Consider the following 27,007-nt stretch of genomic DNA (forward strand, 5'->3'; position numbering starts at 1 on the left):
CTCCTTACAGATGCTGCCAGACCTGCTGAGGTTTTCCAGCGTTTTCCCTTTTGGTTCAGATTCCAGCGTCCGCAGTAATCTGCTTTTATCCAGCACTCCCCCAGCACTGACACCGGGAGGGGATGTAAGCCTGGATTACGTACTGAGGTGTCTGGGGGTGGGACGCGGACCCACAAACATGCGTCTCGGAGCCGAAGGGCAAGTTTGAGGTGGCAGTAATATTGGCATAGGTTGTGACCACTCTCCCTCTCTCTCTCTCTCCCCCTCTCTCTGTCTCCCTCCCCCTCTCTCTTGTCTCCCCTCCCCCTCTCTCTGTCTCCCTCCCCCTCTCTCTGTCTCCCTCCCCCTCTCTCTGTCTCCCTCCCCCTCTCTGTCTCCCTCCCCCCTCTCTCTGATCTCCTCCCCCTCTCTGTCTCCCTCCCCCTCTCTCTGTCTCCCTCCCCCTCTCTCTGTCTCCCTCCCCCTCTCTCTGTCTCCCTCCCCCTCTCTCTGTCTCCCTCCCCCTCTCTCTGTCTCCCTCCCCCCTCTCTCTGTCTCCCTCCCCCTCTCTCTGTCTCCCTCCCCCTCTCTCTGTCTCCCTCCCCCTCTCTCTGTCTCCCTCCCCCTCTCTCTGTCTCCCTCCCCCTCTCTCTGTCTCCCTCCCCCTCTCTCTGTCTCCCTCCCCCTCTCTCTGTCTCCCTCCCCCTCTCTCTGTCTCCCTCCCCCTCTCTCTGTCTCCCTCCCCCTCTCTCTGTCTCCCTCCTCCCCCTCTCTCTGTCTCCCTCCCTCCCCTCTCTCTGTCTCCCTCCCTCCCCCTCTCTCTGTCTCCCTCCCTCCCCCTCTCTCTGTCTCCCTCCCTCCCCCTCTCTCTGTCTCCCTCCCTCCCCCTCTCTCTGTCTCCCTCCCTCCCCCTCTCTCTGTCTCCCTCCCTCCCCCTCTCTCTGTCTCCCTCCCTCCCCCTCTCTCTGTCACCCTCCCTCCCCCTCTCTCTGTCACCCTCCCTCCCCCTCTCTCCTGTCACCCTCCCTCCCCCTCTCTCTGTCACCCTCCCTCCCCCTCTCTCTGTCACCCTCCCTCCCCCTCTCTCTGTCACCCTCCCTCCCCCTCTCTCTGTCACCCTCCCTCCCCCTCTCTCTGTCACCCTCCCTCCCCCTCTCTCTGTCACCCTCCCTCCCTCCCTCTCTGTCACCCTCCCTCCTCCCTCTCTGTCACCCTCCCTCCCTCCCTCTCTGTCACCCTCCCTCCCTCCCTCTCTGTCACCCTCCCTCCCTCCCTCTCTGTCACCCTCCCTCCCTCCCTCCTCTGTCATCTTCCTCCCTCCCTCTCTGTCACCCTCCCTCCCTCCCTCCCTCCCTCTCTGTCACCCTCCCTCCCTCCCTCTCTGTCACCCTCCCTCCCTCCCTCTCTGTCACCCTCCCTCCCTCCCTCCCTCTCTGTCACCCTCCCACACTCCCTCCCTCCCTCCCTCTCTGTCTCCCTCCCACACTCCCTCCCTCCCTCCCTCTCTGTCACCCTCCCTCCCTCCCTCTCTGTCACCCTCCCTCCCTCCCTCTCTGTCACCCTCCCTCCCTCCCTCTCTGTCACCCTCCCTCCCTCCCTCTCTGTCATCTTCCCTCCCTCCCTCTCTGTCACCCTCCCTCCCTCCCTCCCTCCCTCTCTGTCACCCTCCCTCCCTCCCTCTCTGTCACCCTCCCTCCCTCCCTCCCTCTCTGTCACCCTCCCACACTCCCTCCCTCCCTCCCTCTCTGTCTCCCTCCCACACTCCCTCCCTCCCTCCCTCTCTGTCACCCTCCCTCCCTCCCTGTCTCCCTCCCTCTCTGTCTCCCTCCCTCTCTGTCTCCCTCCCTCCCTCTCTGTCTCTCTCTCTCTCTCTCCCAGAGTATTATCTACTATGTGATCCGCTCTCCGAAGCTGGAGGATTGGGTGAACAATGAAGCAATCCAGGAGGTGCTGCGACCGTGCGCCAGCCCCACCTACGCCGACAGCGACCCCACCTTCAACCACAACATCGACGAAGACTACGACCACCGCATGCAGGGCATTTCCCCTGGCCTCCTTCTGCATCATCTACCTGGACTGGATCCAGTACTGCGCCAGCCGGCGGGAGAAGGTGGGTGCCAGGGCGGATACGACGGGCCGGATGGCATCTGTGCTGCGTCAGAAAGCGGGCAGAGGCCATTCAGCCCATCCCCTCCCGCCATTCCCGTTTCGACCGTGTGTCTCAACTCCATCGAACCCTCACGTTTTTAATTAGATTTATTATTGTCACATGTATTGGGATACAGTGAAAAGTATTGTTCCTTGCGCGCTATACAGACCAAGCATACCGTTCATAGAGAAGGAAAGGAGAGGGTGCAGAATGTAGTGTTACAGTCACAGCTAGGGTGTAGAGAAAGATCAGCTTAATGTGAGGTAGGTCCATTCAAAAGTCTGACGGCAGCAGGGAAGAAGCTGTTCTTGAGTCGGTCGGTGCGTGACCTCAGACTTTTGTATCTTTTCCCGACGGAAGAAGGTGGAAGAGAGAATGTCCGGGGTGTGTGGGGTCCTTAATTATGCTGGCTGCTTTTCCCCGAGGCAGCGGGAAGTGTAGACAGAGTCAATGGATGGGAGGCTGGTTTGCATGATGGGACTGGGCTACATTCACGTCCTTTTGTAGTTCCTTGCGGTCTTGGGCAGAGTTTATATTTTAAAAAAATACTGCGGATGCTGGAAATCTGAAATAAAAGCAGAAAATGATGGGGAAAACTCTGGTCCAACAGCATCTGTGGAGAGAGGAGCAGAGTTAATGTTACAAGTGGGCACGGTGGCACAGTGATTAGCATTGCTGCCTCACAGCGCCAGGGACCCGGGTTCGATTCCCAGCTCGGGTCACTGTCTGTGTGGACGTTCTCCCCATGTCTGCGTGGGTTTCCTCCGAGTGCTCTGGTTTCCTCCCACAGTCCAAAGATGTGCGGGTTAGGTGGATTGGCCATGCCAAATTGCCCCTTAGTGTCCAAAGATGTGCGGGTTAGGGGGATTGGCCATGCTAAATTGCCCCTTAGTGTCCAAAGATGTGCGGGTTAGGGGGATTGGCCATGCTAAATTGCTCCTTAGTGTCCAAAGATGTGCGGGTTAGGGGGATTAGCAATGCTAAATTGCCCTTAATGTCCAAAGATGTGCAGGTTAGGTGGATTGGCCATGCTAAATTGCCCCTTAGTGTCCAAAGATGTGTAGGTTAGGTGGATTGGCCATGCTAAATTGCCCCTTAGTGTCCAAAGATGTGCAGGTTGGATGGATTGGCCATGCTAAATTGCCCCTTGGTGTCCAAAGATGTGCAGGTTAGGTGGATTGGCCATGCTAAATTGCCCTTAATGTCCAAAGATGTGCAGGTTAGGTGGATTGGCCATGCTAAATTGCCCTTGGTGTCCAAAGATGTGCAGGTTGGATGGATTGGCCATGCTAAATTGCCCCTTGGTGTCCAAAGATGTGTAGGTTAGATGGATTGGTCATGCTAAATTGCCCCTTAGTATCAGGGGGACTAGTTAGGGTAAATATATGGGGTGACGGGGATAGGGCCTGGGTGGGATTGTGGTCACTGCAGACTCGATGGGCTGAATGGCCTCCTTCTGCACTGCAGGGATTCTATGATCTTTGCGCAATAATGGGCAATTTAGCACGGCCAATGCACCCTAACCAGCACGTCTTTCAGACTGTGGGAGGAAACCGGAGCACCCGGCGGAAACCCACGCAGACACGGGGGGAGAACGTGCAGACTCCACACAGGCAGTGACCCGAGCCGGGAATCGAACCCGGGACCCTGGCGCTGTGAGGCAGCAGTGCTAACCCACGGTGCCACCGTGTTAATCCAGTCGTGGCAATTTCCAATCTGTGGTCGCGCTGATTGCTTGTCGCCAGTTTAGGAGCTACAGGTCTAAATGCATTGCTGGATTTCTGGTCTGAATCGGTGGCTAATGTAACCATCCCTCTCTCTGCCCCACCCTCGCTCCCCCCATTCACCCCTCTTCACCCTCACCTCCCCTTTCACCCTCCCTGCAGTCTGTGGAGAGCGACAGGAACTCTCACCTGGTGACCCTGTGTTTCGGACTCTGTATCCTGGGCCGGCGAGCCGCTGGGGACGGCCTCACACAGCATGTCAGCCAGGTAAGGGAGCGAGAGGAGTGGCCGTGCCTCTGTACGGCCTCACCGGACACACACACACTGCCAAAGGAGTGGGCGGGAAGTGGGGGGGGGGGCACGAGAGCTGGGACGTGGCCTGAAGTGAAGGGGGTGGCAGTGATTGTTTCCGCGGAGCTGGGATTTGAGGGGGGTGGGGGGGCGTTGCTGGGGGTGTGAAGCTTTTGAGGCGGGTCTCGTCAGACCTGCCTGTCCACCGTCTGCAGGTCAGTCACTTCGACTGGCCTTCGCTCTGCCCAGGCCAGTTGTGCGATCGATGTGGGCAGCACGGTGGCACAGTGATTAGCGCCAGGGAACCGGGTTCAGTTCCCGGCTCGGGTCACTGTCTGTGTGGAGTCTGCACGTTCTCCCCGTGTCTGCGTGGGTTTCCTCCCACAGTCCAAAGATGTGCAGGTTAGAAGGATTGGCCATGCTAAATTAAGAACATAAGAACTAGGAGCAGGAGTAGGCCATCCGGCCCCTCGAGCCTGCTCCGCCATTCAATAAGATCATGGCTGATCTTTTCGTGGACTCGGCTCCACTTACCCGCCCGCTCACCATAACCCTTAATTCCTTTACTGTTCAAAAATCTATCTATCCTTGCCTTAAAAACATTCAATGAGGTAGCCTCAACTGGGCAGGGAATTCCACAGATTCACAACCCTTGATGTGAAGAAGTTCCTCCTCAACTCAGTCCTAAATTGCCCCTTAGTGTCCAAAGATGTGCGGGTTAGGGGGATTGGCCATGCTAAATTGCCCCTTAATGTCCAAAGATGTGCGGGTTAGGTGGATTGGCCATGCTAAATTGTCCCTTAGTGTCCAAAGATGTGTAGGTTAGGTGGATTGGCCATGCTAAATTGCCCCTTAGTGTCCAAAGATGTGCAGGTTAGGTGGATTGGCCATGCTAAATTGCCCTTAATGTCCAAAGATGTGCAGGTTAGGTGGATTGGCCATGCTAAATTGCCCCTTAGTGTCCAAAGATGTGCAGGTTAGGTGGATTGGCCATGCTAAATTGTCCCTTAGTGTCCAAAGATGTGCAGGTTAGGTGGATTGGCCATGCTAAATTGCCCCTTAGTGTCCAAAGATGTGAGAGTTAGGTGGATTGGCCATGCTAAATTGTCCCTTAGTGTCCAAAGATGTGCAGGTTAGGTGGATTGGCCATGCTAAATTGCCCTTAGTGTCCAAAGATGTGAGGGTTAGGTGGATTGGCCATGCTAAATTGCCCCTTAGTGTCCAAAGATGTGCAGGTTAGGTGGATTGGCCATGCTAAATTGCCCTTAGTGTCCAAAGATGTGCAGGTTAGGTGGATTGGCCATGCTAAATTGCCCTTAGTGTCCAAAGATGTGCAGGTTAGGTGGATTGGCCATGCTAAAATTGCCCCTTAGTGTCAGGGGGATTAGCAGAGTGCTGTTATAGGGATAGGGGCAGGGTGGGACTGTGCTCGGTGCAGGCTCGATGGGCTGAATGGCCGCCTTCTGAACTGTGGGGATTCTGTGATCTGTGATACATTTGCAGCAAGTTGGTCAGTGTTCAAACCTGGGTCACGTTCAAAGGGACATGGGGCCCTGTTTCAGTGGGATGAGTGCAGGCTGAGGTTGCACGTCCTCTCTGCCGCAGAGTGTCCGCTGCGGACAGCTGCCACTGGTCTTACTGCCGCACTCGGCGAGCTTTCCGGGCTGTACAGTCCCTGTGGCGAGCTCAGGTTGCAGAGATTGACTTTGCACCTTCAGCGCAATGTCAACTCTGCTCCAGAGCTCAGCCACGAGCAACCAGCCTAACGAAACATTACACCGTCAGGGGAAAACCCAGGGGTCGGCTTCAAGCAACAAGGAGGAGAAGAGGTGAAGGGAGGGAATTCCAGCCCCCCCCCCCCCCCCCCCCACTCTCCGCCCCACCAACCCCAGGCAGCTGAAGGCACGGCCGCCAATGGCGGAGCGATGGGAATCGGGGGGATGCTCAAGAGGCCGGAATTGGAGGAGCGCAGAGATCTTGTAGGGGCTGGAGGGGGTTACAGAGATAGGAAGGGTTGGAGGGGCTGGAGGAGGTTACAGAGATAGGGAGAGTTGTAGGGGCTGGAGGAGGTTACAGAGATAGGGAGGGGTAGGGGCTGAAGGAGGTTACAGAGACTGAGGATTGTGGGGGCTGGAGGAGGTTACAGAGTAAGAAGTCTCACAACACCAGGTTAAAGTTGCAGGTTACAGAGACAGGGGGGAATGTCGGGGCTGGAGGATTTTACAGAGATGGGGAGAGGCGTAGGGCTGGAGGAGGTTACAGAGATGGGGAGGGGTTTAGGGGTTGGAAAGGGGTGTCGGGGTGGAGGAGGTTACAGAGATAGGGAGGGGGTGTAGGGGCTGGAGGAGGTTACAGAGATAGGGAGGGGGTGTAGGGGCTGGAGGAGGTTACAGAGATAGGGAGGGGGTGTAGGGGCTGGAGGAGGTTACAGAGATAGGGAGGGGTGTAGGGGCTGGAGGAGGTTACAGAGATAGGGAGGGTTGGAGGGGCTAGAAGAGGTTACAGAGAAAGGGCGGGGTGTAGGGAATGGAAGAGATTACAGAGATAGGGAGGGGTGTAGAGGCTGGAGGAGGTTACAGAGATAGGGAGGGGTGTCGGGGCTGGAGGAGGTTACAGAGATAGGGAGGGGGTGTAGAGGCTGGAGGAGGTTACAGAGATAGGGAGGGGGTGTAGGGGCTGGAGGAGGTTACAGAGATAGGGAGGGGGTGTAGGGGCTGGAGGAGGTTACAGAGATAGGGAGGGGTGTAGGGGCTGGAGGAGGTTACAGAGATAGGGAGGGGTGTAGGGCCTGGAGGAGGTTACAGAGATAGGGAGGGGTGTAGAGGCTGGAGGAGGTTACAGAGATAGGGAGGGGTGTAGAGGCTGGAGGAGATTACAGAGATAGGGAGGGGTGTAGGGCCTGGAGGAGGTTACAGAGATAGGGAGGGGTGTAGGGCCTGGAGGAGGTTACAGAGATAGGGAGGGAGTGTACGGGCTGGAGGAGGTTACAGAGATGGGGAGGGGTGTTGAGGCTGGAGAGGGTTATAGAGATGTTGAGGGGTGTAGGGGCTGGAGGAGGTTACAGGGATAGGGAGGGCTGTCGGGGCTGGAGGAGGTTAGAGCAAGGGAAGGGTGTAGGTAATGGAGATAGGGAGGGGTGTAGGGGCTGGAGGCGATTACAGAGATAGGGAGGGGTGTAGGGGCTGGAGGAGGTTACAGAGATAGGGAGGGGTGTAGGGGCTGGAGGAGGTTATAGAGATAGGGAGGGTTGTAGGGGCTGGAGGAGGTTACAGATATAGGAAGGGGATGTTGGGGCTGGAGGAGGTTACAGGGATAGGGAGGGTTGTCAGGGCTGGAGGAGGTTACAGGGATAGGGAGGGGTGTCGGGGCTGGAGGAGGTAACAGAGATAGGGAGGGGGTGTCGGTGCTGGAGGAGGTTACAGAGATAGGGAGGGGTGTAGGGGCTGGAGGCGGTTACAGGGATAGGGAGGGGTGTCGGGGCTGGAGGAGGTTACAGGGATAGGGAGGGTTGTCAGGGCTGGAGGAGGTTACAGGGATAGGAGGGTTGTCAGGGCTGGAGGAGGTTACGGAGATAGGGAGGGTTGTCAGGGCTGGAGGAGGGTTACAGGGATAGGGAGGGTTGTCAGGGCTGGAGGAGGTTACAGCGATAGGGAGGGGGTCTCTGGGCTGGAGGAGGTTACAGAGATAGGGAGGGGGTGTCGGGGCTGGAGGAGGGCCGGTGAAGAATGAATGGGACTTGGAGGGAATTCGGATCCGATCGGGATAGGGCGAGGTCAGTAACTCGAGGAGGTGCTTCCTGTATCCGAGTGAGAATTCCAGCACAATGTCAGTGATTTATCTGTGGGAATGCTGTCGGGTCTGCCGGAGTTTTGACACTAATATCCTGTCCCCTCTCCTCTCTCTCCCCCTTTCCCCCTCCCTCCCTCTCTCCCGCGCAGCAGTCTGGAGCCGTTCCTGTACGGGTTACACGCCCTGTTCAAAGGGGACTTCCGCATCACCTGCCCCCGCGATGAGTGGGTCTTTCTCGACATGGAGCTGCTGCAGAAGGTGGTGGCACCGGGGGTCCGGATGTCCCTGAAACTGCACCAGGTATGGCGCGAGCTCGCAATGGCGGGGGTGGTGGGTTCAGACGCTGGAGGGGGTGAGTGGACAGGGCTGGAGGGCGAGAGGGCAGTGCGTGGGGGTGGTTTAATGTCCTCTGAATGAATTGGATTGACGTACTATTCTCACGTCTACTGGGATACAATGAAAAAGTACAAAGTTTAAAGTTTATTTATTCGTGTCACAAGTAGGTTTACATTAACACTCGAGTCCCGACAGTGCAGAAGGAGGCCGTTCGGCCCATCGAGTCTGTACCAACCACCATCCCACCCAGGCCCTATTCCGTAAGCCCACAACATTTACCCTGCTAATCCCTCCGATACTCGGGAGATTTTAGCATGGCCAATCCCCCTAACCCGCACATCTTTGGACACAAAGGGGCAATTTAGCACGGCCAATCCACCTAACCCGCACATCTTTGGACACTAAGGGGCAATTTAGCATGGCCAATCCACCTAATCCGCACATCTTTGGACACAAAGGGGCAATTTAGCACGGCCAATCCACCTAACCCGCACATCTTTGGACACTAAGGGGCAATTTAGCATGGCCAATCCACCTAATCCGCACATCTTTGGACACTAAGGGGCAATTTAGCATGGCCAATCCCCCTAACCCGCACATCTTTGGACACTAAGGGGCAATTTAGCATGGCCAATCCACCTAACCCGCCACATCTTTGGACACTAAGGGGCAATTTAACATGGCCCAATCCACCTTCTTGTGAGACTTCTTACTGTGTTTACGCCAGTCCAATGCCGGCACCTCCACACCAATCCACCTAACCAGCACGTCTTTCGGACTGTGTGAGGAAACCTGAGCACCCGGAGGAAACCCACGCAGACACGGGGAGAACGTGCAGACTCCACACAGACAGTGACCCAAGGCCGGAATGGACCCGAGTCCTTGGCGCTGTGAGGCAGCAGTGCTGACCCACTGTGCAAGTTTCTTGTGAGCTGTTACAGACAAAGCATACCCTACATAGAGAAGGAAAGGAGAGGGTGCAGAATGTAGTGTCACAGTCACAGCGAGGGTGTAGAGAAAGATCAACTTAATATCTGGTAAGTCCATTCAAAAGTCTGACAGCAGCAGGGAAGAAGCTGTTCTTGAGTCGGTTGGTACGTGACCTCAGACTTTTGTACCTTTTTCCCGCTGGCAGAAGGTGGAAGGGAGTGTGTCCGGGGCTGCGTGGGATCCTTAATTATGCTGGCTGCTTTTCCCGAGGCAGCGGGAAGCGTAGACAGAGTCAGTGGATGGGAGGCTGGTTTGCGTGATGGACTGGGCTACATTCACGACCTTTTGTAGTTCCTTGCGGTCTATTACAGTCCAAAGATGTGTGGGTTCGGTGGATTGGCAATGGTAAATGGACCCCTCGTGTCCCGGGATGCGTAGGCCAGAGGGATTAGCAGGGTAAATATGGAGGGTAACAGGGTCTGGGTGGGATTGTGGATGGCACAGACTCAATGGCCTGAATGGCCTCCTTCTGCACTGTCGGGATTGTATGATCCTGGGTCAGAGCAGGAGCCACTCCAAGCTCCTGGTTCGCTTCCGATGGTGCACCTGTAGATGTTGGTGAGAAGGGGGGTTCCGAGTGCCGCTGGTTTTGGGGGGGTTGCGAGTGCCGCTGGTTTTGGGGGGGTTGCAAGTGCCGCTGGTTTTGGGGGGGGTTGCGAGTGCCGCGGTTTTGGGGGGGTTGCGAGTGCCGCTGGTTTTGGGGGGGTTGCGAGTGCCGCGGGTTTTGGGGGGGTTGCGAGTGCCGCGGGTTTTGGGGGGGTTGCGAGTGCCGCGGGTTTGGGGGGTTGCGAGTGCCGCGGGTTTTGGGGGGGTTGCGAGTGCCGCGGGTTTTGGGGGGGTTGCGAGTGCCGCTGGTTTTTGGGGGGGGTTGCGAGTGCCGCTGGTTTTTGGGGGGGTTGCGAGTGCCGCTGGTTTTTGGGGGGGTTGCGAGTGCCGCTGGTTTTTGGGGGGGTTGCGAGTGCCGCTGGTTTTTGGGGGGGTTGCGAGTGCCGCTGGTTTTTGTGGGGTTGCGAGTGCCGCTGGTTTTTGGGGGGGTTGCGAGTGCCGCTGGTTTTTGGGGGGGTTGCGAGTGCCGCTGGTTTTTGGGGGGGTTGCGAGTGCCGCTGGTTTGGGGGGGTTGCGAGTGCCGCGGGTTTTGGGGGGGTTGCGAGTGCCGCTGGTTTTGGGGGGGTTGCGAGTGCCGCTGGTTTTTGGGGGGGTTGCGAGTGCCGCTGGTTTTGGAGGGGTTGCGAGTGCCGCGGGGTTTTGGGGGGGTTGCGAGTGCCGCTGGTTTTGGGGGGGTTTGCGAGTGCCGCGGGTTTTGGGGGGTTGCGAGTGCCGCTGGTTTTGGAGGGGTTGCGAGTGCCGCGGGTTTTGGGGGGGTTGCGAGTGCCGCTGGTTTTGGGGGGTTGCGAGTGCCGCGGGTTTTGGGGGGGTTGCGAGTGCCGCTGGTTTTGGGGGGGGTTGCGAGTGCCGCTGGTTTTTTGGGGGGTTGCGAGTGCCGCTGGTTTTGGAGGGGTTGCGAGTGCCGCGGGTTTTGGGGGGGTTGCGAGTGCCGCTGGTTTGGGGGGGTTGCGAGTGCCGCGGGTTTTGGGGGGGTTGCGAGTGCCGCTGGTTTTGGAGGGGTTGCGAGTGCCGCGGGTTTTGGGGGGGTTGCGAGTGCCGCTGGTTTTGGAGGGGTTGCGAGTGCCGCGGGTTTTGGAGGGGTTGCGAGTGCCGCTGGTTTTTGGGGGGTTTGTCCTGATCAGTGTCGCCTCTTCACCTTTTCCTGTGCTCAGGATCACTTCACCTCCCCGACGAGTACGATGAGCCGGGCGTGTTGTACGACGCCATCACCAGCAACGAGGAGAAGATGGTGATTTCCCACGAGGGTGACCCGGCCTGGCGTAACGCCATCCTCACCAACACCCACTCGCTGCTCGCGCTGCGCCACGTGATGGACGATGGCAGTGACGAGTACAAGATCATCATGCTCAACAAGCGCTACCTGAGCTTCCGCATCATCAAGGTGCGTGCGGACCCCCCCACCCTGCCCCTCCCCCAAACACGGTGCGGACCCCCCCCCCCCCTGCCCCTCCCCCAAACACGGTGCGGACCCCCCCCACCCTGCCCCTCCCCCAAACACGGTGCGGACCCCCCCCACCCTGCCCCTCCCCCAAACATGGTGCGGACCCCCCCACCCTGCCCCTCCCCAAACACGGTGCGGACCCCCCACCCTGCCCCTCCCCCAAACACGGTGCGGACCCCCACCCTGCCCCTCCCCAAACACGGTGCGGACCCCCCACCCTGCCCCTCCCCAAACACGGTGCGGACCCCCCACCCTGCCCCTCCCCCAAACACGGTGCGGACCCCCCACCCTGCCCCTCCCCCAAACACGGTGCGGACCCCCCACCCTGCCCCTCCCCAAACACGGTGCGGACCCCCCCAAACACGGTGCGGACCCACCCACCCTGCCCCTCCCCCAAACACGGTGCGGACCCCCCCCCCCACCCCGCCCCTCCCCCAAACACGGTGCGGACCCCCTCACCCTGCCCCTCCCCCAAACACGGTGCGGACCCCCCCCCCAGCCTGCCCCTCCCCCAAACACGGTGCGGACCCCCCCCAGCCTGCCCCTCCCCCAAACACGGTGCGGACCCCCCCAAACACGGTGCGGACCCCCCCACCCTGCCCCTCCCCCAAACACGGTGCGGACCCCCCCCCACCCTGCCCCTCCCCCAAACACGGTGCGGACCCCCCCACCCTGCCCCTCCCCCAAACACGTGGCGGACCCCCCCCCACCCTGCCCCTCCCCCAAACACGGTGCGGACTCCCCACCCTGCCCCTCCCCCAAACACGGTACGGACCCCCCCCGCCACGTTACGCCGCGTGGGGAACAGCGGGAGGCCACACCTCAATCTGCAGCCCCCAATCCGGAGAGGCCGCCCAGCCCGGGAATATCACAGCATCCCAAATCCCAAATAGCTCACTGACCAAATCAATATTCCAGCATCACCCTCCCCCCGCCACCCCCTCCCCCCCCCCCCCCCCCCTCCTCTCTCCCCCCCCCCCCCCCCCCCCCCCGGCTCTCTCTCCACCCCCCCCCCCCCCCCCCCCCCCGGCTCTCTCTCTCTCTCCCTCCCCAGCCCACTTTGCTGTTGCTGTGATATTTTGGACGTTACGATGGGTGTCGAGGGATTTGGGCCCAAACGCGGGCAATTGGGACGAGCTTCAGGGTTTAAACCAAAAAGGGCAGCACGGACAGGGTGGCCGAAGGGCCTGTTCCCATGCTGTAACCCCCTCTCTCTCTAACTCTCTCTAATTGGGGGGAATGCCCCCTCCTGAGTGCGATATCCCCCGGGACTCTGTTACCTCAGGTTAATTGTACAAGGCTAACGTATCCTTCCTGAATAACAAATTGGCCCAACAGAATCCAAAGGGGGAGGGCGATTGTTTTACTTCGAGCTGGGTTTTTGTACTTGGACGTGCGAGCGATGAATGTCAGTATTTTCTCTTCTCCCCGGGCTGCAGGTGAAACCGGGAGTGCGTGCGGGGCCTGTGGTCAGGCCAGCAGCAGGAGCTGGTGTTCCTGCGTAACCGGAACCCGGAGCGTGGCAGCATCCAGAACGCCAAGCAGGCCCTGCGTAACATGATCAACTCCTCGTGTGACCAGCCCATCGGCTACCCCATCTACGTGTCGCCGCTGACCACCTCGTACGCCGGCCAGCACAGCCAGCTCCGCACCATCTGGGGGGACCCCGTCAGCCTGAGGAACATCTCCAGCTGGTTCATCTCCAGCTGGGAGAGGTGAGGCTCTCACCCCTGGCCCCCGCGAGACCGGGGACGGGAGACGCCCCCCCCCCCTGCTTGCTGCTGCCGGAACCTTCCATTCCTCTGGCAGCCGGCCTCCTGGTATTGTCACTGCGCTCGCAACCCAGGGAGTCTGCGTGAGTTTCCTTCGGGTGCTCCGGTTTCCTCCCACAGTCCAAAGATGTGCGGGTTAGGTGGATTGGCCATGCTAAATTGGCCCTTAGTGTCCAAAGATGTGCGGGTTAGGTGGATTGGCCGTGCTAAATTGCCCCTTAGTGTCCAAAGATGTGCGGGTTAGGTGGATTGGCCATGCTAAATTGTCCCTTAGTGTCCAAAGATGTGCGGGTTAGGTGGATTGGCCATGCTAAATTGGCCCTTTGTGTCCAAAGATGTGTAGGTTAGGTGGATTGGCCATGCTAAATTGCCCCTTAGTGTCCAAAGATGTGCCAGTTAGGTGGATTGGCCATGCTAAATTGCCCCTTAGTATCCAAAGATGTGCAGGTTAGGTGGATTGGCCATGCTAATTTTGAGCCTTAGTGTCCAAAGATGTGGGGGTTAGGTGGATTGGCCATGCCAAATTGGCCCTTAGTGTCCAAAGATGTGCAGGTTAGGTGGATTGGCCATGCTAAATTGCCCCTTAGTGGTCCAAAGATGTGCAGGTTAGGTGGATTGGCCATGCTAAATTGCCCCTTAGTATCCAAAGATGTGCAGGTTAGGTGGATTGGCCATGCTAATTTGCGCCTTAGTGTCCAAAAGATGTGGGGGTTAGGTGGATTGGCCATGCCAAATTGGCCCTTAGTGTCCAAAGATGTGCAGGTTAGGTGGATTGGCCATGCTAAATTGCCCCTTAGTGTCCAAAGATGTGTAGGTTAGGTGGATTGGCCATGCTAAATTGCCCCTTAGTGTCCAAAGATGTGCAGGTTAGGTGGATTGGCCATGCTAAAATTGCCCCTTAGTGTCCAAAGATGTGCAGGTTAGGTGGATTGGCCATGCTAAATTGCCCCTTAGTGTCAGGGGCACTAGCTAGCTAGGGTAAATGCATGGGGTGTGGGGATAGGGCCCGGGTGGAATTGTGGTCAGTGCAGACTCGATGGGCCGAATGACCTCCTCCTGCACTGCAGGGATTCTTTGGGTAATGCTCTGGGGACCCGGGTTCGAATCCCAGCTTGGCAGATGGTGAAATTAGCACGGCCAATCCCCCTAACCAGCGCGTCTTTCGGACTGTGGGAGGAAACCGGAGCACCCGGAGGAAACCCACGCAGACACGGGGAGAACGTGCAGACTCCACACAGACAGTGACCCCGAGCCGGGAATCGAACCCGGGTCCCTGGCGCTGTGAGGCAGTGAGTGCAGACCCCACGCGGCAGGGGTAGGATGGGGTGGGGGCAGGAAGGAATTGGACTGCTCTGTCAAAAGAGCCAGCACAGATTCGATGGTCTGAATGGCCTCCTTCTGTGCTGTACGACTCTCTGACGAGCGTAACGATGAGTAATTGCTTTGCCGAGGTATCTAAGCTGCCGGAAGGGAAATCTGTTGACGGGATGGGTGTTCGTGAGGTACGGGGGTGGGGGGCAACGGGCAGTGCCACCTCCCTGATTGTGGGCACTTGCCCAGTGCCAATCGTTCGGTGATGAATGATGTACAGACACCTCCAAGCTCCGGCTTGGTGTCACAGTCTCTGCCCCACCTCACCCACCCTTGGGGGCGGGGAGGGCGGGGGACGTCTCGCCCAGCTGAGGGGGGGAACACAGCAGGGCATCAAAGTGGGTCGCTGCACCTTCCCTCCCCCCCACACTCTCGCTCAGCTTCCGTTGTGTTTTCCCGGCAGGTTGCAGAAGGGATGTGGAGCCGGCTGTAACAGCGGGGGCAACATCGAGGACTCGGACTGTGGCGGAGGATCTTCCTCCCTCAGCAACAACCCCACCGTCCACGTCACTCACAGCAGCACGTCACAGAGCGGACTGGGGCTTTAAACCCCCAGGGCCCTGTCGCCAGCAGCCAGCCCCAGTCAGGTCAGCTCTCCCCTGTCTCTGTAACCTCCGCCAGCCCCGACAACCCTCCCTATCTCTGTAACCTCCTCCAGCCTCTCTCTATCTCTGTAACCTCCGCCAGCCCCTCCCTATCTCTGTAACCTCCTGCAACCCCCGACAACCCTCCCTATCTCTGTAACCTCCGCCAGCCCCTCCCTATCTCTGTAACCTCCTCCAACCCTGACAACCCTCCCTATCACTGTAACCTCCTCCAGCCCCTACACCCCTCCCTATCTCTGTAACCTCCTCCAACCCCGACAACCCTCCCTATCTCTGTAACTTTCTCCAGCCCCTCCAGCCTCTCCCTATCTCTGTAACCTCCTCCAACCCTGACAACCCTCCCTATCACTGTAACCTCCTCCAGTCCCAACACCCCTCCCTATCTCTGTAACCTCCTCCAACCCCGACAACCCTCCCTATTTCTGTAACCTCCTCCAGCCCCCTACACCCCTCCCTATCTGTGTAACCTCCTCCAGCCCCCTACACCCCTCCCTATCTGTGTAACCTCCTCCAGCCCCCTACACCCCCTCCCTATCTCCATAAACTCCTCCAGCTCCTACACCCCCTCCCTATCTCTGTAACCTCCTCCAGTCCCCTACACCCCCTCCCTATCTCTGTAACCTCCTCCAACCCCTACACTCCTCCCTATCTCTGTAACCTCCTCCAGCCCCTACACACCCTCCCTATCTCTGTAACCTCCGCCAGCCCCTACAACCCTCCCTATCTCTGTAACCTCCTCCAGCCCCTACAACCCTCCCTATCTCTGTAACCTCCGCCAGCCCCTACACCGCCTCCCTGTCTCCATAACCTCCTCCAGCCCCGTCAACCCTCCTTATCTCTGTAACCTCCTCCAGCTGTGACACCCCTCCCTATCTCCATAACCTCCTCCAGCCCCGACAACCCTCCCTATCTCTGTAACCTCCGCCAGCCCTACAACCCTCCCTATCTCTGTAACCTCCTCCAGCCCCTACAACCCTCCCTATCTCTGTAACCTCCTCCAGCCCCTACACCGCCTCCCTGTCTCCATAACCTCCTCCAGCCCCGTCAACCCTCCTTATCTCTGTAACCTCCTCCAGCTGTGACACCCCTCCCTATCTCCATAACCTCCTCCAGCCCCGACAACCCTCCCTATCTCTGTAACCTCCTCCAGCCCCTACAACCCTCCCTATCTCCATAACCTCCTCCAGCCCCGACAACCCTCCTTATCCTGTAACCTCCCCCAGCCCCTACACCCCTCCCTATCTCTGTAACCTCCTTCAGTCCCAACACCCTTCCCAATCTCTGTAACCTCCTCAGCCCCTACAACCCTCCCTATCACTGTAACCTCCTCAAGCATCAAGATTGGTGGCATAATGGTTGTGAAGAAGGTTATCTCGGATTGCAATGGGATCTTGATCAATTGGGCCAGTGGGCTGATGAATGGCAGATGGAGTTTAATTTAGATAAATGCATGCGATACATTTTGGTAGATTGAACCAGGGCAGGACTTACTCAGTTAATGGTAGGGCGTTGGGGCGAGTTACAGAACAAAGGGATCTAGGGGCACATGTTCATAGCTCCTTGAAAGTGCAGTCACAGGAGGACAGAGTGGTGAAGAAGGCATTCGGCATGCTTGGTTTCATCGGTCAGAACATTGAATACAGGAGTTGGGACGTCTTGTTGAAGTTGTACAAGACATTGGTAAGGCCACACTTGGAATACTGTGTACAGTTCTGGTCACCTTATTATAGAAAGGATATTATTAAACTAGAAAGGGTGCAGAAAAGATTTTACTAGGATTGCTACCGGGACTTGATGGTTTGAGTTATAAGGAGAGGCTGGATAGACTGGGACTTTTTTCTCTGGAGCGTAGAAGGCTGAGGGGTGATCTTATAAAATAATGAGGTCAGCTAGATAGTCAATATCTTTTCCTAAAGGCAGGGGAGTCTAAAACTAGAGGCATAGGGTTTATGGTGAGAGGGGAGAGACACAAAAGGGTCAGAGGGCAATTTTTTCACAGAGGGTGGTGAGTGTCTGGAACGAGCTGCCAGAGCAGTAGTAGAGGCGGGTACAATTTTGTCTTTTAAACGCATTTAGACAGTTACATGGGTAAGATGGGTACAGAGGATATGGGCCAAATGTGGGCAATTGGGACGAGATTAGGGGTTTAAAAAAAGGGTGGCATGGACAAGTTGGGCCGAAGGGCTTGTTTCCATGCTGTAAACCTCTATGACTCTAAGCCCCTATGACCCTCCTATCTCTGTAACTTCCTCCAACCCTCCCTACTCTTTGTGTATCTAATTTGTGCTCTTATGAAGCACTCCGCGATGCTGTCGTGATGTGGAAGGTGCTATATGAATGCAGGCTTGTTGTTGTGCTGTAACTGAAGTCCTTTTCTACCAATAGGAGGCGACGGGACCTCACAGCTGGGACCGCCGTGGACCGTGAGGCCGCAGCCCCTCCAGCTCTCGCTCCTGGCCCAGTCGGAGCCTCGGAGAGACGGCAGCAATTCTTTACAAAGGACTCCCTCCATCCAGGGCCTGCTCGGCCAGAGACTGTCCGCCAGCCAGCTCTCTTCACCAGCGCGCAGGGCGATCGCTTTCCCCCGCCCGCTGCCCAGCTGGACGCATCGGGAGCCGCCCGGGTCTGCACCGTGCCGCCCTGGCCTCCTCGGTCAACTTCACCTACGAGGGTCCCCACGGCAAGTGGAGCCTGCCGGGCCGGCGGGGGCCGAACGGACCACCCAGCACCGACTGGGACACCGGCTCCGGCACCCAGTCCAACGGCAGCGCCATGGGAACGCAGCCAAGGGAGCTGCCCAGATCCCAGGTAGGTTTCCAGGGCGGGTGGGACGCAGTCGGGGGGGGGGGGGGGGGGGGGGGCGGGGGGCTCCCTCTTGGAGGGGGGGGGGGGGCCGGGGGGCTCCCTCTTGGAGGGGGGGGCGGCGGGGGGGCTCCCTCTTGGGGGGGGTGGGGGTGCACTCCCTCTTGGGGGAAGGGGCGGGGGCTCCCTCTTTGGGAGGGGCGGGGGGGCTCCCTCTTGGGGGGAAGGGGCAGGACTCTCTCTTGCAGGAAGGGGCGGGGGGCTCCTCTTGGGGGGGGGGGAAGGGGTGGGGGGCTCCCTTTTTGGGTGGAGGGGCTCCCTCTTTGGGGGGGAGGGACGGGGGGCTCTCTCTTGGGGCGGGGGGGGCTCCCTCTTTGGGTGGGGGAGGGGGGGGGGCTCCCTCTTTGGGTGGGGCTCTTTGGGGTGGGGAGGGGCAGGGGGGCTCCCTCTTTGGGGCGGGGGGCTCCCTCTTTGGGGGCGGAGGGGTGGGGGGGACTCCCTCTTTGGGTGGGGAGGAGCGGGGGGGCTCCCTCTTTGGGGGCGGGGGGCTCCCTCTTTGGGTGGGGAGGAGCGGGGGGGCTCCCTCTTTGGGTGGGGAGGGGTGGGGGGGGACTCCCTCTTTGTGGGGGGGGAGGGACGGGGGGGCTCTCTCTTTGGGGCGGGGGGGCTCTCTCTTTGGGTGGGGAGGGGCGGGGGGGCTCCCTCTTTGGGGGGGGAGGGGTGGGGGGCTCCCTCTTTGGGGGCGGAGGGGCAGCGGGGGGCTCCCTCTTTGGGTGGGGAGGGGCGGGGGGGCTCCCTCTTTGGGGGGGGAGGGGTGGGGGGGCTCCCTCTTTGGGGGCGGAGGGGCAGCGGGGGGCTCCCTCTTTGGGTGGGGAGGGGCGGGGGCTCCCTCTTTGGGGGCGGAGGGGCAGCGGGGGGCTCCCTCTTTGGGTGGGGAGGGGCGGGGGGCTCCCTCTTTGGGTGGGGAGGGGCGGGGGGCTCCCTCTTTGGGGGGGGAGGGGCGGGGGTGCTCCCTCTTTGGGGGGGAGGGGCGGGGGACTCCCTCTTTGGGGGGAGGGGCGGGGGGGCTCCCTCTTTGGGGGGAGGGGCGGAGGCGCTCCCTCTTTTGGGGGGAGGGTGGTGGGGTGAGGCAGGGGCTTCCTCGGGGTGGGGAGCAGGGTGCCCTGTCACCCCCCAATGGCATGGCACTCCTCTCCATTCCTGTGGACAGTGCTCTCACTGCCCGATGTCACTGTACGTGAGGGAAGGCGATGGCCTCGTGGTATTATTGCCAGACTCTTAATCCAGAAACTCAGCTCATGTTCCGGGGGACCCCGGGTTCGAATCCCCGCCACGGCAGATGGTGGAATTTGAATTCAATAAAAATATCTGGAATTAAGAATCTACTGACGGACCCATTGTCGGAAAAACCCATCTGGTTCCCTTTAGGGAAGGAAATCTGCCGTCCTTACCCCGGTCTGGCCTACATGTGACTCCAGAGCCACAGCAAATGTGGTTGACTCTCAACTGCCCTCCAAGGGGCAACTAGGGATGGGCAATAAATGCTGGGCCAGCCAGCGACGCCCATGAATATAAAATAACTGCCCCAGTATTGGCACTGGGGTGTCAGTCACACACCAAGCAGAGGCAGAATGGGTACAGAGGATCTGAATGTCCTAGTACATAAATTCGGAAACGTTAGTCTGCAGGTACAGCAAGTGATTCAGTTTATTTATTAGTCGGCTTACATTTAACGCTGCAATGAAGTTGGTGTGAAAATTCCCCAGTCGCCACACTCCGGCGCCTGTTTGGATTACACTGATGGAGAATTTAGCACTGCCAATGCGTCTAACCGGCAAGTTTTTTTGGACTGTGGGAGGGAACCGGAGGAAACCCACGCAGACACGGGGAGAACGTGCAGACTCCGCACAGAAAGTGACCCAAGCCGGGAATCGACCCCGGGTCCCTGGCGCTGTGAGGCAGCAGCGCTAACCCACTGTGTCGCTTCGTGTCAGAAGGCAAGTGGAATATTGGTTTTTATTGCGAGGGGAATGGATATAGAATTCGGAAGTTTTGCTGCACTTAAACAGATCAATGGTGAGGCCATATCTCGACACGGTGTGGAGTTTTGCTCTCCTGAAGGACACGCTTGTATTCGAGGCACCCTTTTTCCCCAGGGTGGAAGAGTCAATTACTCGGGGGCATAGGTTTAAGGGGCACGGTTTAAAGGAGATGTACGAGGCAAGTTTTTTTACACAGAGGGTGGTGGGTGCCTGGAACTCGCTGCCAGGGGAGGTAGTGGAAGCAGATAAGATAGTGAGTTTTAAGGGGCATCTTGACAGATACATGAATACCTTTTCCCAAAGGTAGGGGAGTCTAAAACCAGAGGGCTTAGGTTTGAGGGGAGAGATACAAAAGGGTCCAGAGGGGACAATTGTTTCACACAGAGGGTGGTGAGTGTCTGGAACGAGCTGCCAGAGGTAGTAGTAGAGGCGGGGGTACAATTTTATCTTTAAAAAGCATGGTACGATGGGTAGAGAGGGGAGGGATATGGGCCAAATGCGGGCAATTGGGATTAGCTTTGGGCTTTTAAAAAAAAAGGGCAGCATGGACAAGTTGGGCCGAAGGGCCTGTTTCCATGCTGTAAACCTCTATGACTCTATGAATAGGATGGGAATAGAGGGATACGGTCCCCGGAAGGGTAGGGGGTTTTAGTTCAGTCGGGGGCAGCATGGTCGGTGCAGGCTTGGAGGGCCGAAGGGCCTGTTCCTGTGCTGTAATTTTCCCTGTTCAGTTCTGGGAAGGTTCACTTGACTGATTCCTGCGATTATCCGCCCAGGAAAAGTCGGGCCTGTTACCCGTTGGGGTTTAGAAGAATGAGAGGTGTGACCTTATTGAAGTGGATCCAATTCTGAGGGGGCTTTGACAGGGTGGGTGCTGAGGGGACGTCCCCCCCCCTCGAGGGGGAGACCAGAACCCGGGGGACTAGGTTTAAAAATGAGCGCTCTCTCGTTTAAGACGGGGATGAGGAAAGATTCTGGGTCGTAATTTAGTGGCAATCACTTCCTTCCCCTTAGGAGCGCGGTGTGCGCTGAGAGACTGACTATTTAAAAGATAGATTCTGATATTCACTGGAGTTTAGAAGAGTGAGAGGGGATCTCATAGAAACTTATAAAATTCTAACAGGGTTAGACAAGGTAGATGCAGGGAGGATGTTCCCGATGGTGGGGGGAGTCCAGAACTAGGGGGTCATAGTTTGAGGATAAGGGGGGTAAACCTTTTAGGACTGAGGTGAGGAGAAATTTCTTCACCCAGAGAGTGGTGGGATTCACTCCCACAGAAAGTAGTTGAGGCCAAAACGTTGTGTGATTTCAAGAAGGAATTAGATATCGCTCTTGGGGCTAAAAGGATCAAGGGATATCATGGAATCATAGAATCCTGCAGTAGAAAGAGGCCATTCGGCCCATCGAGTCTGCACCGACCACAATCCTACCCCGCAACCCCATACATTTACCCTAGCTAGTTCCCCTGACACTTAGAGGCAATTTAGCATGGCCAATTGACCTAACCTACACATCTTTGGACACTAAGGGGCAATTTAGCATGGCTAATCCACCTAACCCGCACATCTTTGGACACTAAGTGGCAATTTAGCACGGCCAATCCCCCTAACCTACACATCTTTGGACACTAAGGGGCAATTTAGCATGGCCAATGCCCCTAACCTACACATCTTTGGACACTAAGGGGCAATTTAGCATGGCCAATCCACCTAACCTACACATCTTTGCACACTAAGGGACAATTTAGCACGGCCAATCCCCCTAACCTACACATCTTTGGACACTAAGGGGCAATTTAGCATGGCCAATCCCCCTAACCTACACATCTTTGGACACTAAGGGGCAATTTAGCACGGCCAATCCACCTAACCTGCACACCTTTGGACACTAAGGGGCAATTTAGCATGGCCAATCCACCTAACCGGCACATCTTTGGACACTAAGGGGCAATTTAGCACAGCCAATCCACCTAACCTGCACATCTTTGGACACTAAGGGGCAATTTAGCATGGCCAATCCACCTAACCTACACATCTTTGGACACTAAGGGGCAATTTAGCACGGCCAATCCACCTAACCTGCACATCTTTGGACACTAAGGGGCAATTTAGCACGGCCAATCCACCTAACCTGCACATCTTTGGACACTAAGGGGCAATTTAGCACGGCCAATCCACCTAACCTGCACATCTTTGGACACTAAGGGGCAATTTAGCATGGTCAATGCACCCTAACCAGCACGTCGTTCGGACTGTGGGAGGAAACTGGAGCACCCGGAGGAAACCCGTGCAGACTCCACACAGACAGTGACCCAAGCCGGGAATCGAACCCGGGTCCCTGGCGCTGTGAGGGATATGGAAGATGCAGGGGGGTGGGGATCAGGATATTGAATTCGATGATCAGCCATGATGGTGATGGATGGCGGAGCAGGCTCGAAGGGCCGAATGGCCTCCTCCTGCTTCTGTGTTCTCTGTTCCATGAGTTTAGGGTTATGGCGGGGGGGGGGGGGGGGGGGGGGAGAGAAAGGCAGGGAAATGGAGTTAGACCAGATTCAGATCACCTTACTGAAGGGCAGAGCAGAAGCAGGGGGCTGAATGGCCTCCTACTGCTCTGTGTGTTTGTCTAATCCGCAGGGAATCGGAGTGAGAGGAGCGGGGTAACCCGGTTTGGAGAGAGAGAGAGGGGGGGCCCATCTTGTTCACCCTTTCCTGCCGTATATAGATCAGTTGGAGCAGGATATAGATCAGTTGGAGCAGGATATAGATCAGTTGGAGCAGGATATAGATCAGTTGGAGCAGGATATAGATCAGTTGGAGCAGGATATAGATCAGTTGGAGCAGGATATAGATCAGTTGGAGCAGGATATAGATCAGTTGGAGACTTGGGCGGAGAGATGGCAGATGGAGTTTAATCCGGACAAATGTGAGGTAATGCATTTTGGAAGATCTAATACAGATGGTAAATATACAGTAAATGGCGGAACCCTTAAGAGTATTGATAGGCAGAGGGATCTGGGTGTACAGGTACACAGGTGACTGAAAGTGGCAATGCAGGTGGAGAAGGTAGTCAAGAAGGCATACGGCATGCTTGCCTTCATCGGCCGGGGTATTGAGTTTAAAAATTGGCAAGTCCTGTTGCAGCTTTATAGAACCTTAGTCAGGCCGCACTTGGAATATAGTGTTCAATTCTGGTCGACACACTACCAGAAGGATGTGGAGGCTTTGGAGAGGGTACAGAAAAGATTTACCAGGATGTTGCCTGGTATGGAGGGCATTAGCTACGAGGAGAGGTTGGAGAAACTTGGTTTGTTCTCACTGGAGCGACGGAGGTTGAGGGGCGACCTGATAGAAGTCTACAAGATTATGAGAGGCATGGACAGAGTGGATAGTCAGAAGCTTTTTCCCAGGGTGGAAGAGTCGATTACTCGGGGGGCACAGGTTTAAGGTGTGAGGGGCAAGGTTTAAAGGAGATGTACGAGGCAAGTTTTTTTACACAGAGGGTGGTGGGTGCCTGGAACTCGCTGCCGGGGGAGGTAGTGGAAGCGGATACGATAGTGACTTTTAAGGGGCGTCTGGACAAATACATGAACAGGATGGGAAGAGAGGGATACGGTCCCTGGAAGGGTAGGGGGTTTTAGTTCAGTCGGGCAGCGTGGTCGGTGCAGGCTTGGAGGGGCCTAAGGGCCTGTCCCTGTGCTGTAATTTTCTTCGTTCTTTGTCTCCAGCCCAGGCTTCATCCCGTGTCTCCTTGGACAGTTTTTTCCCCTCCAATTGATTGCTCTCTCCTCTCTCCAAGGGACCCTGCCCCCAGCCGTGTGACCTGAGCCAAGCCGAGGGACTGTTGCCGAGACCGGATCAGGGACTGCCGGCCGCCACCCCGCTGGCCCGAGGCGGCGGCAGCCGCGAGTGGGAGCAGAAAGAGGAGCCGGAGGCCATGGCAGCGCAGTCACTCCTGGACCACCAGTTCTGACCCAGTGGAGGCAGCGATAGGGGCTGGCGTGCCCCCTCCCCGCCTCTCTCTCTCTCTCCGTGCGTGGCGCTGTACCCTCGGACACCAGACACGATCGGGGCCGATTGGTCCCGTCAGCCTCTCTCTGGCCGCCAGGGGTGACCAGAGGTGTCCACACCTGGATTTTGCCCCAGAGCCGGCTCCTAGGGCCTACTTAGACCGGCACTTTGGCACCCCATCCTCCCCCCAGCCTTCTCCGCCACCACCAAGAAGAGGTTGGACCTTTCGCTGACCCTTCCAGGCAAGTCTTGGCAATCCGGACACTGAACGGGGAGGTGACCCGCGGATTTCGCTTCGAGCCTGACTGACGGGGGGGGTAGGGGGGGGCGCGAGAGCGGAGATAAAGCAGCCCCGAAGCAAAGGGTCGCACATTTTTCCAGCCAGTCGCGATCCCCGAACCGTCAGTTGGCTACCATCGGCCCGCAGTCAGGGGGTGCGGGCGGGCGGGCGAGCTGTTCGGACGGACTGCGAGATGAACCCGTCGATATCGTCCAGCCTCTGTGTCGGCCCAGGGCAAACCGCAAAGCGCTGTGGGTTCTGAGACACCCCCACCCCAAACCGCAGTCGGTCGGATCACACAACTACTCTCCAGGTAGCTGCTCCCTGTCCCAGGTTCAGTTTGGACGGGTGGTTCTGTAGAAAGTAGTGGGGGGGGGGGGAGAGTCACAGGGGGGGTGCAGGGGTGACAGGTCTTCATTATTTCCCCCTGCTGCCTTGCACCCAGGCAGAGAGGGGTTTGATCGATCTTCCGAAGGGGGGGATGCGGGGGAGGGATGCCACAGATCTGACCAGGACTCTCCACGTTTCCGTCTCCCAGCACCCCCCGTGTCAGTCACCGCTGCCCACAGCCCCCTGCGGAGAGCGCTTTAGCTGCCGTGACAGGGTCTGGGTAAGGCGAGCGGGGAGGGGTGGGAGGGGGGGCTTAGCGTCGCTTTTTGGAGCTGGAGGTCGCAGCGGGTCGGTGGGGGTGGTTGTGGAGAATTGATCCGATTGCACACTCTTCCCCCCTCACACACACACAACAACACTTCCCCTGGGGTCCGGCTCAACTGACTCTCTGTCTCTCACACACACTCTCCCTCTCTGTCACTTTCTCTCTGCCCCTCCCCCTCTCTCTGCCCCTCCCCCTCTCTCTGCCCCTCCCCCTCTCTCTGCCCCTCCCCCTCTCTCTGCCCCTCCCCCTCTCTCTGCCCCTCCCCCTCTCTCTGCCCCTCCCCCTCTCTCTGCCCCTCCCCCTCTCCCTGCCCCTCCCCCTCTCTCTGCCCCTCCCCCTCTCTCTGCCCCTCCCCCTCTCTCTGCCCCTCCCCCTCTCTCTGCCCCTCCCCCTCTCTCTGCCCCTCCCCCTCTCTCTGCCCCTCCCCCTCTCTCTGCCCCGCCCCCTCTCTCTGCCCCGCCCCCTCTCTCTGCCCCGCCCCCTCTCTCTGCCCGCCCCCTCTCTCTGCCCCGCCCCCTCTCTCTGCCCCGCCCCCTCTCTCTGCCCCGCCCCCTCTCTCTGCCCCGCCCCCTCTCTCTGCCCCGCCCCCTCTCTCTGCCCCTCCCCCTCTCTCTGCCCCTCCCCCTCTCTCTGCCCCTCCCCCTCTCTCTGCCCCTCCCCCTCTCTCTGCCCCTCCCCCTCTCTCTGCCCCTCCCCCTCTCTCTGCCCCTCCCCCTCTCTCTGCCCCTCCCCCTCTCTCTGCCCCCTCCCCCTCTCTCTGCCCCTCCCCCTCTCTCTGCCCCTCCCCCTCTCTCTGCCCCTCCCCCTCTCTCTGCCCCTCCCCCTCTCTCTGCCCCTCCCCCTCTCTCTGCCCCTCCCCCTCTCTCTGCCCCTCCCCCTCTCTCTGCCCCTCCCCCTCTCTCTGCCCCTCCCCCTCTCTCTGCCCCTCCCCCTCTCTCTGCCCCTCCCCCTCTCTCTGCCCCTCCCCCTCTCTCTGCCCCTCCCCCTCTCTCTGCCCCTCCCCCTCTCTCTGCCCCTCCCCCTCTCTCTGCCCCTCCCCCTCTCTCTGCCCCTCCCCCTCTCTCTGCCCCTCCCCCCCTCTCTGCCCCTCCCCCCCTCTCTGCCCCTCCCCCCCTCTCTGCCCCTCCCCCCCTCTCTGCCCCTCCCCCCCTCTCTGCCCCTCCCCCCCTCTCTGCCCCTCCCCCCTCTCTGCCCCTCCCCCCCTCTCTGCCCCTCCCCCCCTCTCTGCCCCTCCCCCCCTCTCTGCCCCTCCCCCTCTCTCTGCCCCTCCCCCTCTCTCTGCCCCTCCCCCTCTCTCTGCCCCTCCCCCTCTCTCTGCCCCTCCCCCTCTCTCTGCCCCTCCCCCTCTCTCTGCCCCTCCCCCTCTCTCTGCCCCTCCCCCTCTCTCTGCCCCTCCCCCTCTCTCTGCCCCTCCCCCTCTCTCTGCCCCTCCCCCTCTCTCTGCCCCTCCCCCTCTCTCTGCCCCTCCCCCTCTCTCTGCCCCTCCCCCTCTCTCTGCCCCTCCCCCTCTCTGCCCCTCCCCCTCTCTCTGCCCCTCCCCCCTCTCTCTGCCCCTCCCCCTCTCTCTGCCCCTCCCCCTCTCTCTGCCCCTCCCCCTCTCTCTGCCCCTCCCCCTCTCTCTGCCCCTCCCCCTCTCTCTCTGCCCCTCCCCCTCTCTCTCTGCCCCCTCTCTCTCTGCCCCTCCCCCTCTCTCTCTGCCCCTCCCCCTCTCTCTCTGCCCCTCCCCCTCTCTCTCTGCCCCTCCCCCTCTCTCTCTGCCCCCCAACCAATCCCTCTACCCCCTGAGCCTCACACAATTCCTTCCTCCAGTGAAAAACGCTGGCATATTTCAAGCTCCATCAGCGACTGGTTTGTCCGCCTTCTCCTCCAGCAGCCTGAACCAACCTGCCTCTGGGCAGCGGGCTGTCGGTGCGATTCCGCTTTGAAGATGCGTGGCAGAGTTTTTGCAGCCAGCCCTCTGCCCATGTGGCGTTCACACCTCGCCCGCGGGCACAGAGGACCCTGGAGGAGGCACCCTTGCCTGCTCGGAAGCCCGCCGGGGGGGGGGTGGTGGTGGGCATTATCATTGGCTTCGGCCTTCTGCAGCTGCTGTGTAGGGCAGCCAATACATGACGTCACATCCCTCTGGGGGTGCGTGACGCCAGGAGCTGTGACCCCCCCCCCCCCTC

At 58.8% G+C, this 27,007-nt stretch overlaps 1 protein-coding gene across 2 annotated transcripts; it reads left to right on the forward strand.

Annotated features, from left to right (window-relative positions):
* The first annotated feature begins 1,861 nt into the window (after nt 1-1,861).
* LOC144481790 (pecanex-like protein 3) lies at nt 1,862-25,215 on the forward strand. Of its 2 annotated transcripts, none has more exons than XM_078200924.1 (8): nt 1,862-2,089; nt 4,015-4,119; nt 8,085-8,244; nt 11,027-11,248; nt 12,749-13,020; nt 14,852-15,035; nt 17,439-17,861; nt 23,693-25,215. In XM_078200924.1, exons 2-6 carry the CDS (start codon nt 4,109-4,111, stop codon nt 14,994-14,996), a joined length of 810 nt encoding a protein of 269 aa, XP_078057050.1. In that variant the 5' UTR covers nt 1,862-2,089; nt 4,015-4,108; the 3' UTR covers nt 14,997-15,035; nt 17,439-17,861; nt 23,693-25,215. The 2 variants fall into 2 exon arrangements, with proteins under 2 accessions (XP_078057050.1, XP_078057049.1); XM_078200923.1 differs by having other exon boundaries at nt 8,082-8,244; nt 23,693-25,214.
* Nucleotides 25,216-27,007: the final 1,792 nt, after the last annotated feature.

This window comes from Mustelus asterias, chromosome 33 (assembly GCF_964213995.1).
Source record: "Mustelus asterias chromosome 33, sMusAst1.hap1.1, whole genome shotgun sequence".
NCBI lineage: Eukaryota > Metazoa > Chordata > Chondrichthyes > Carcharhiniformes > Triakidae > Mustelus > Mustelus asterias.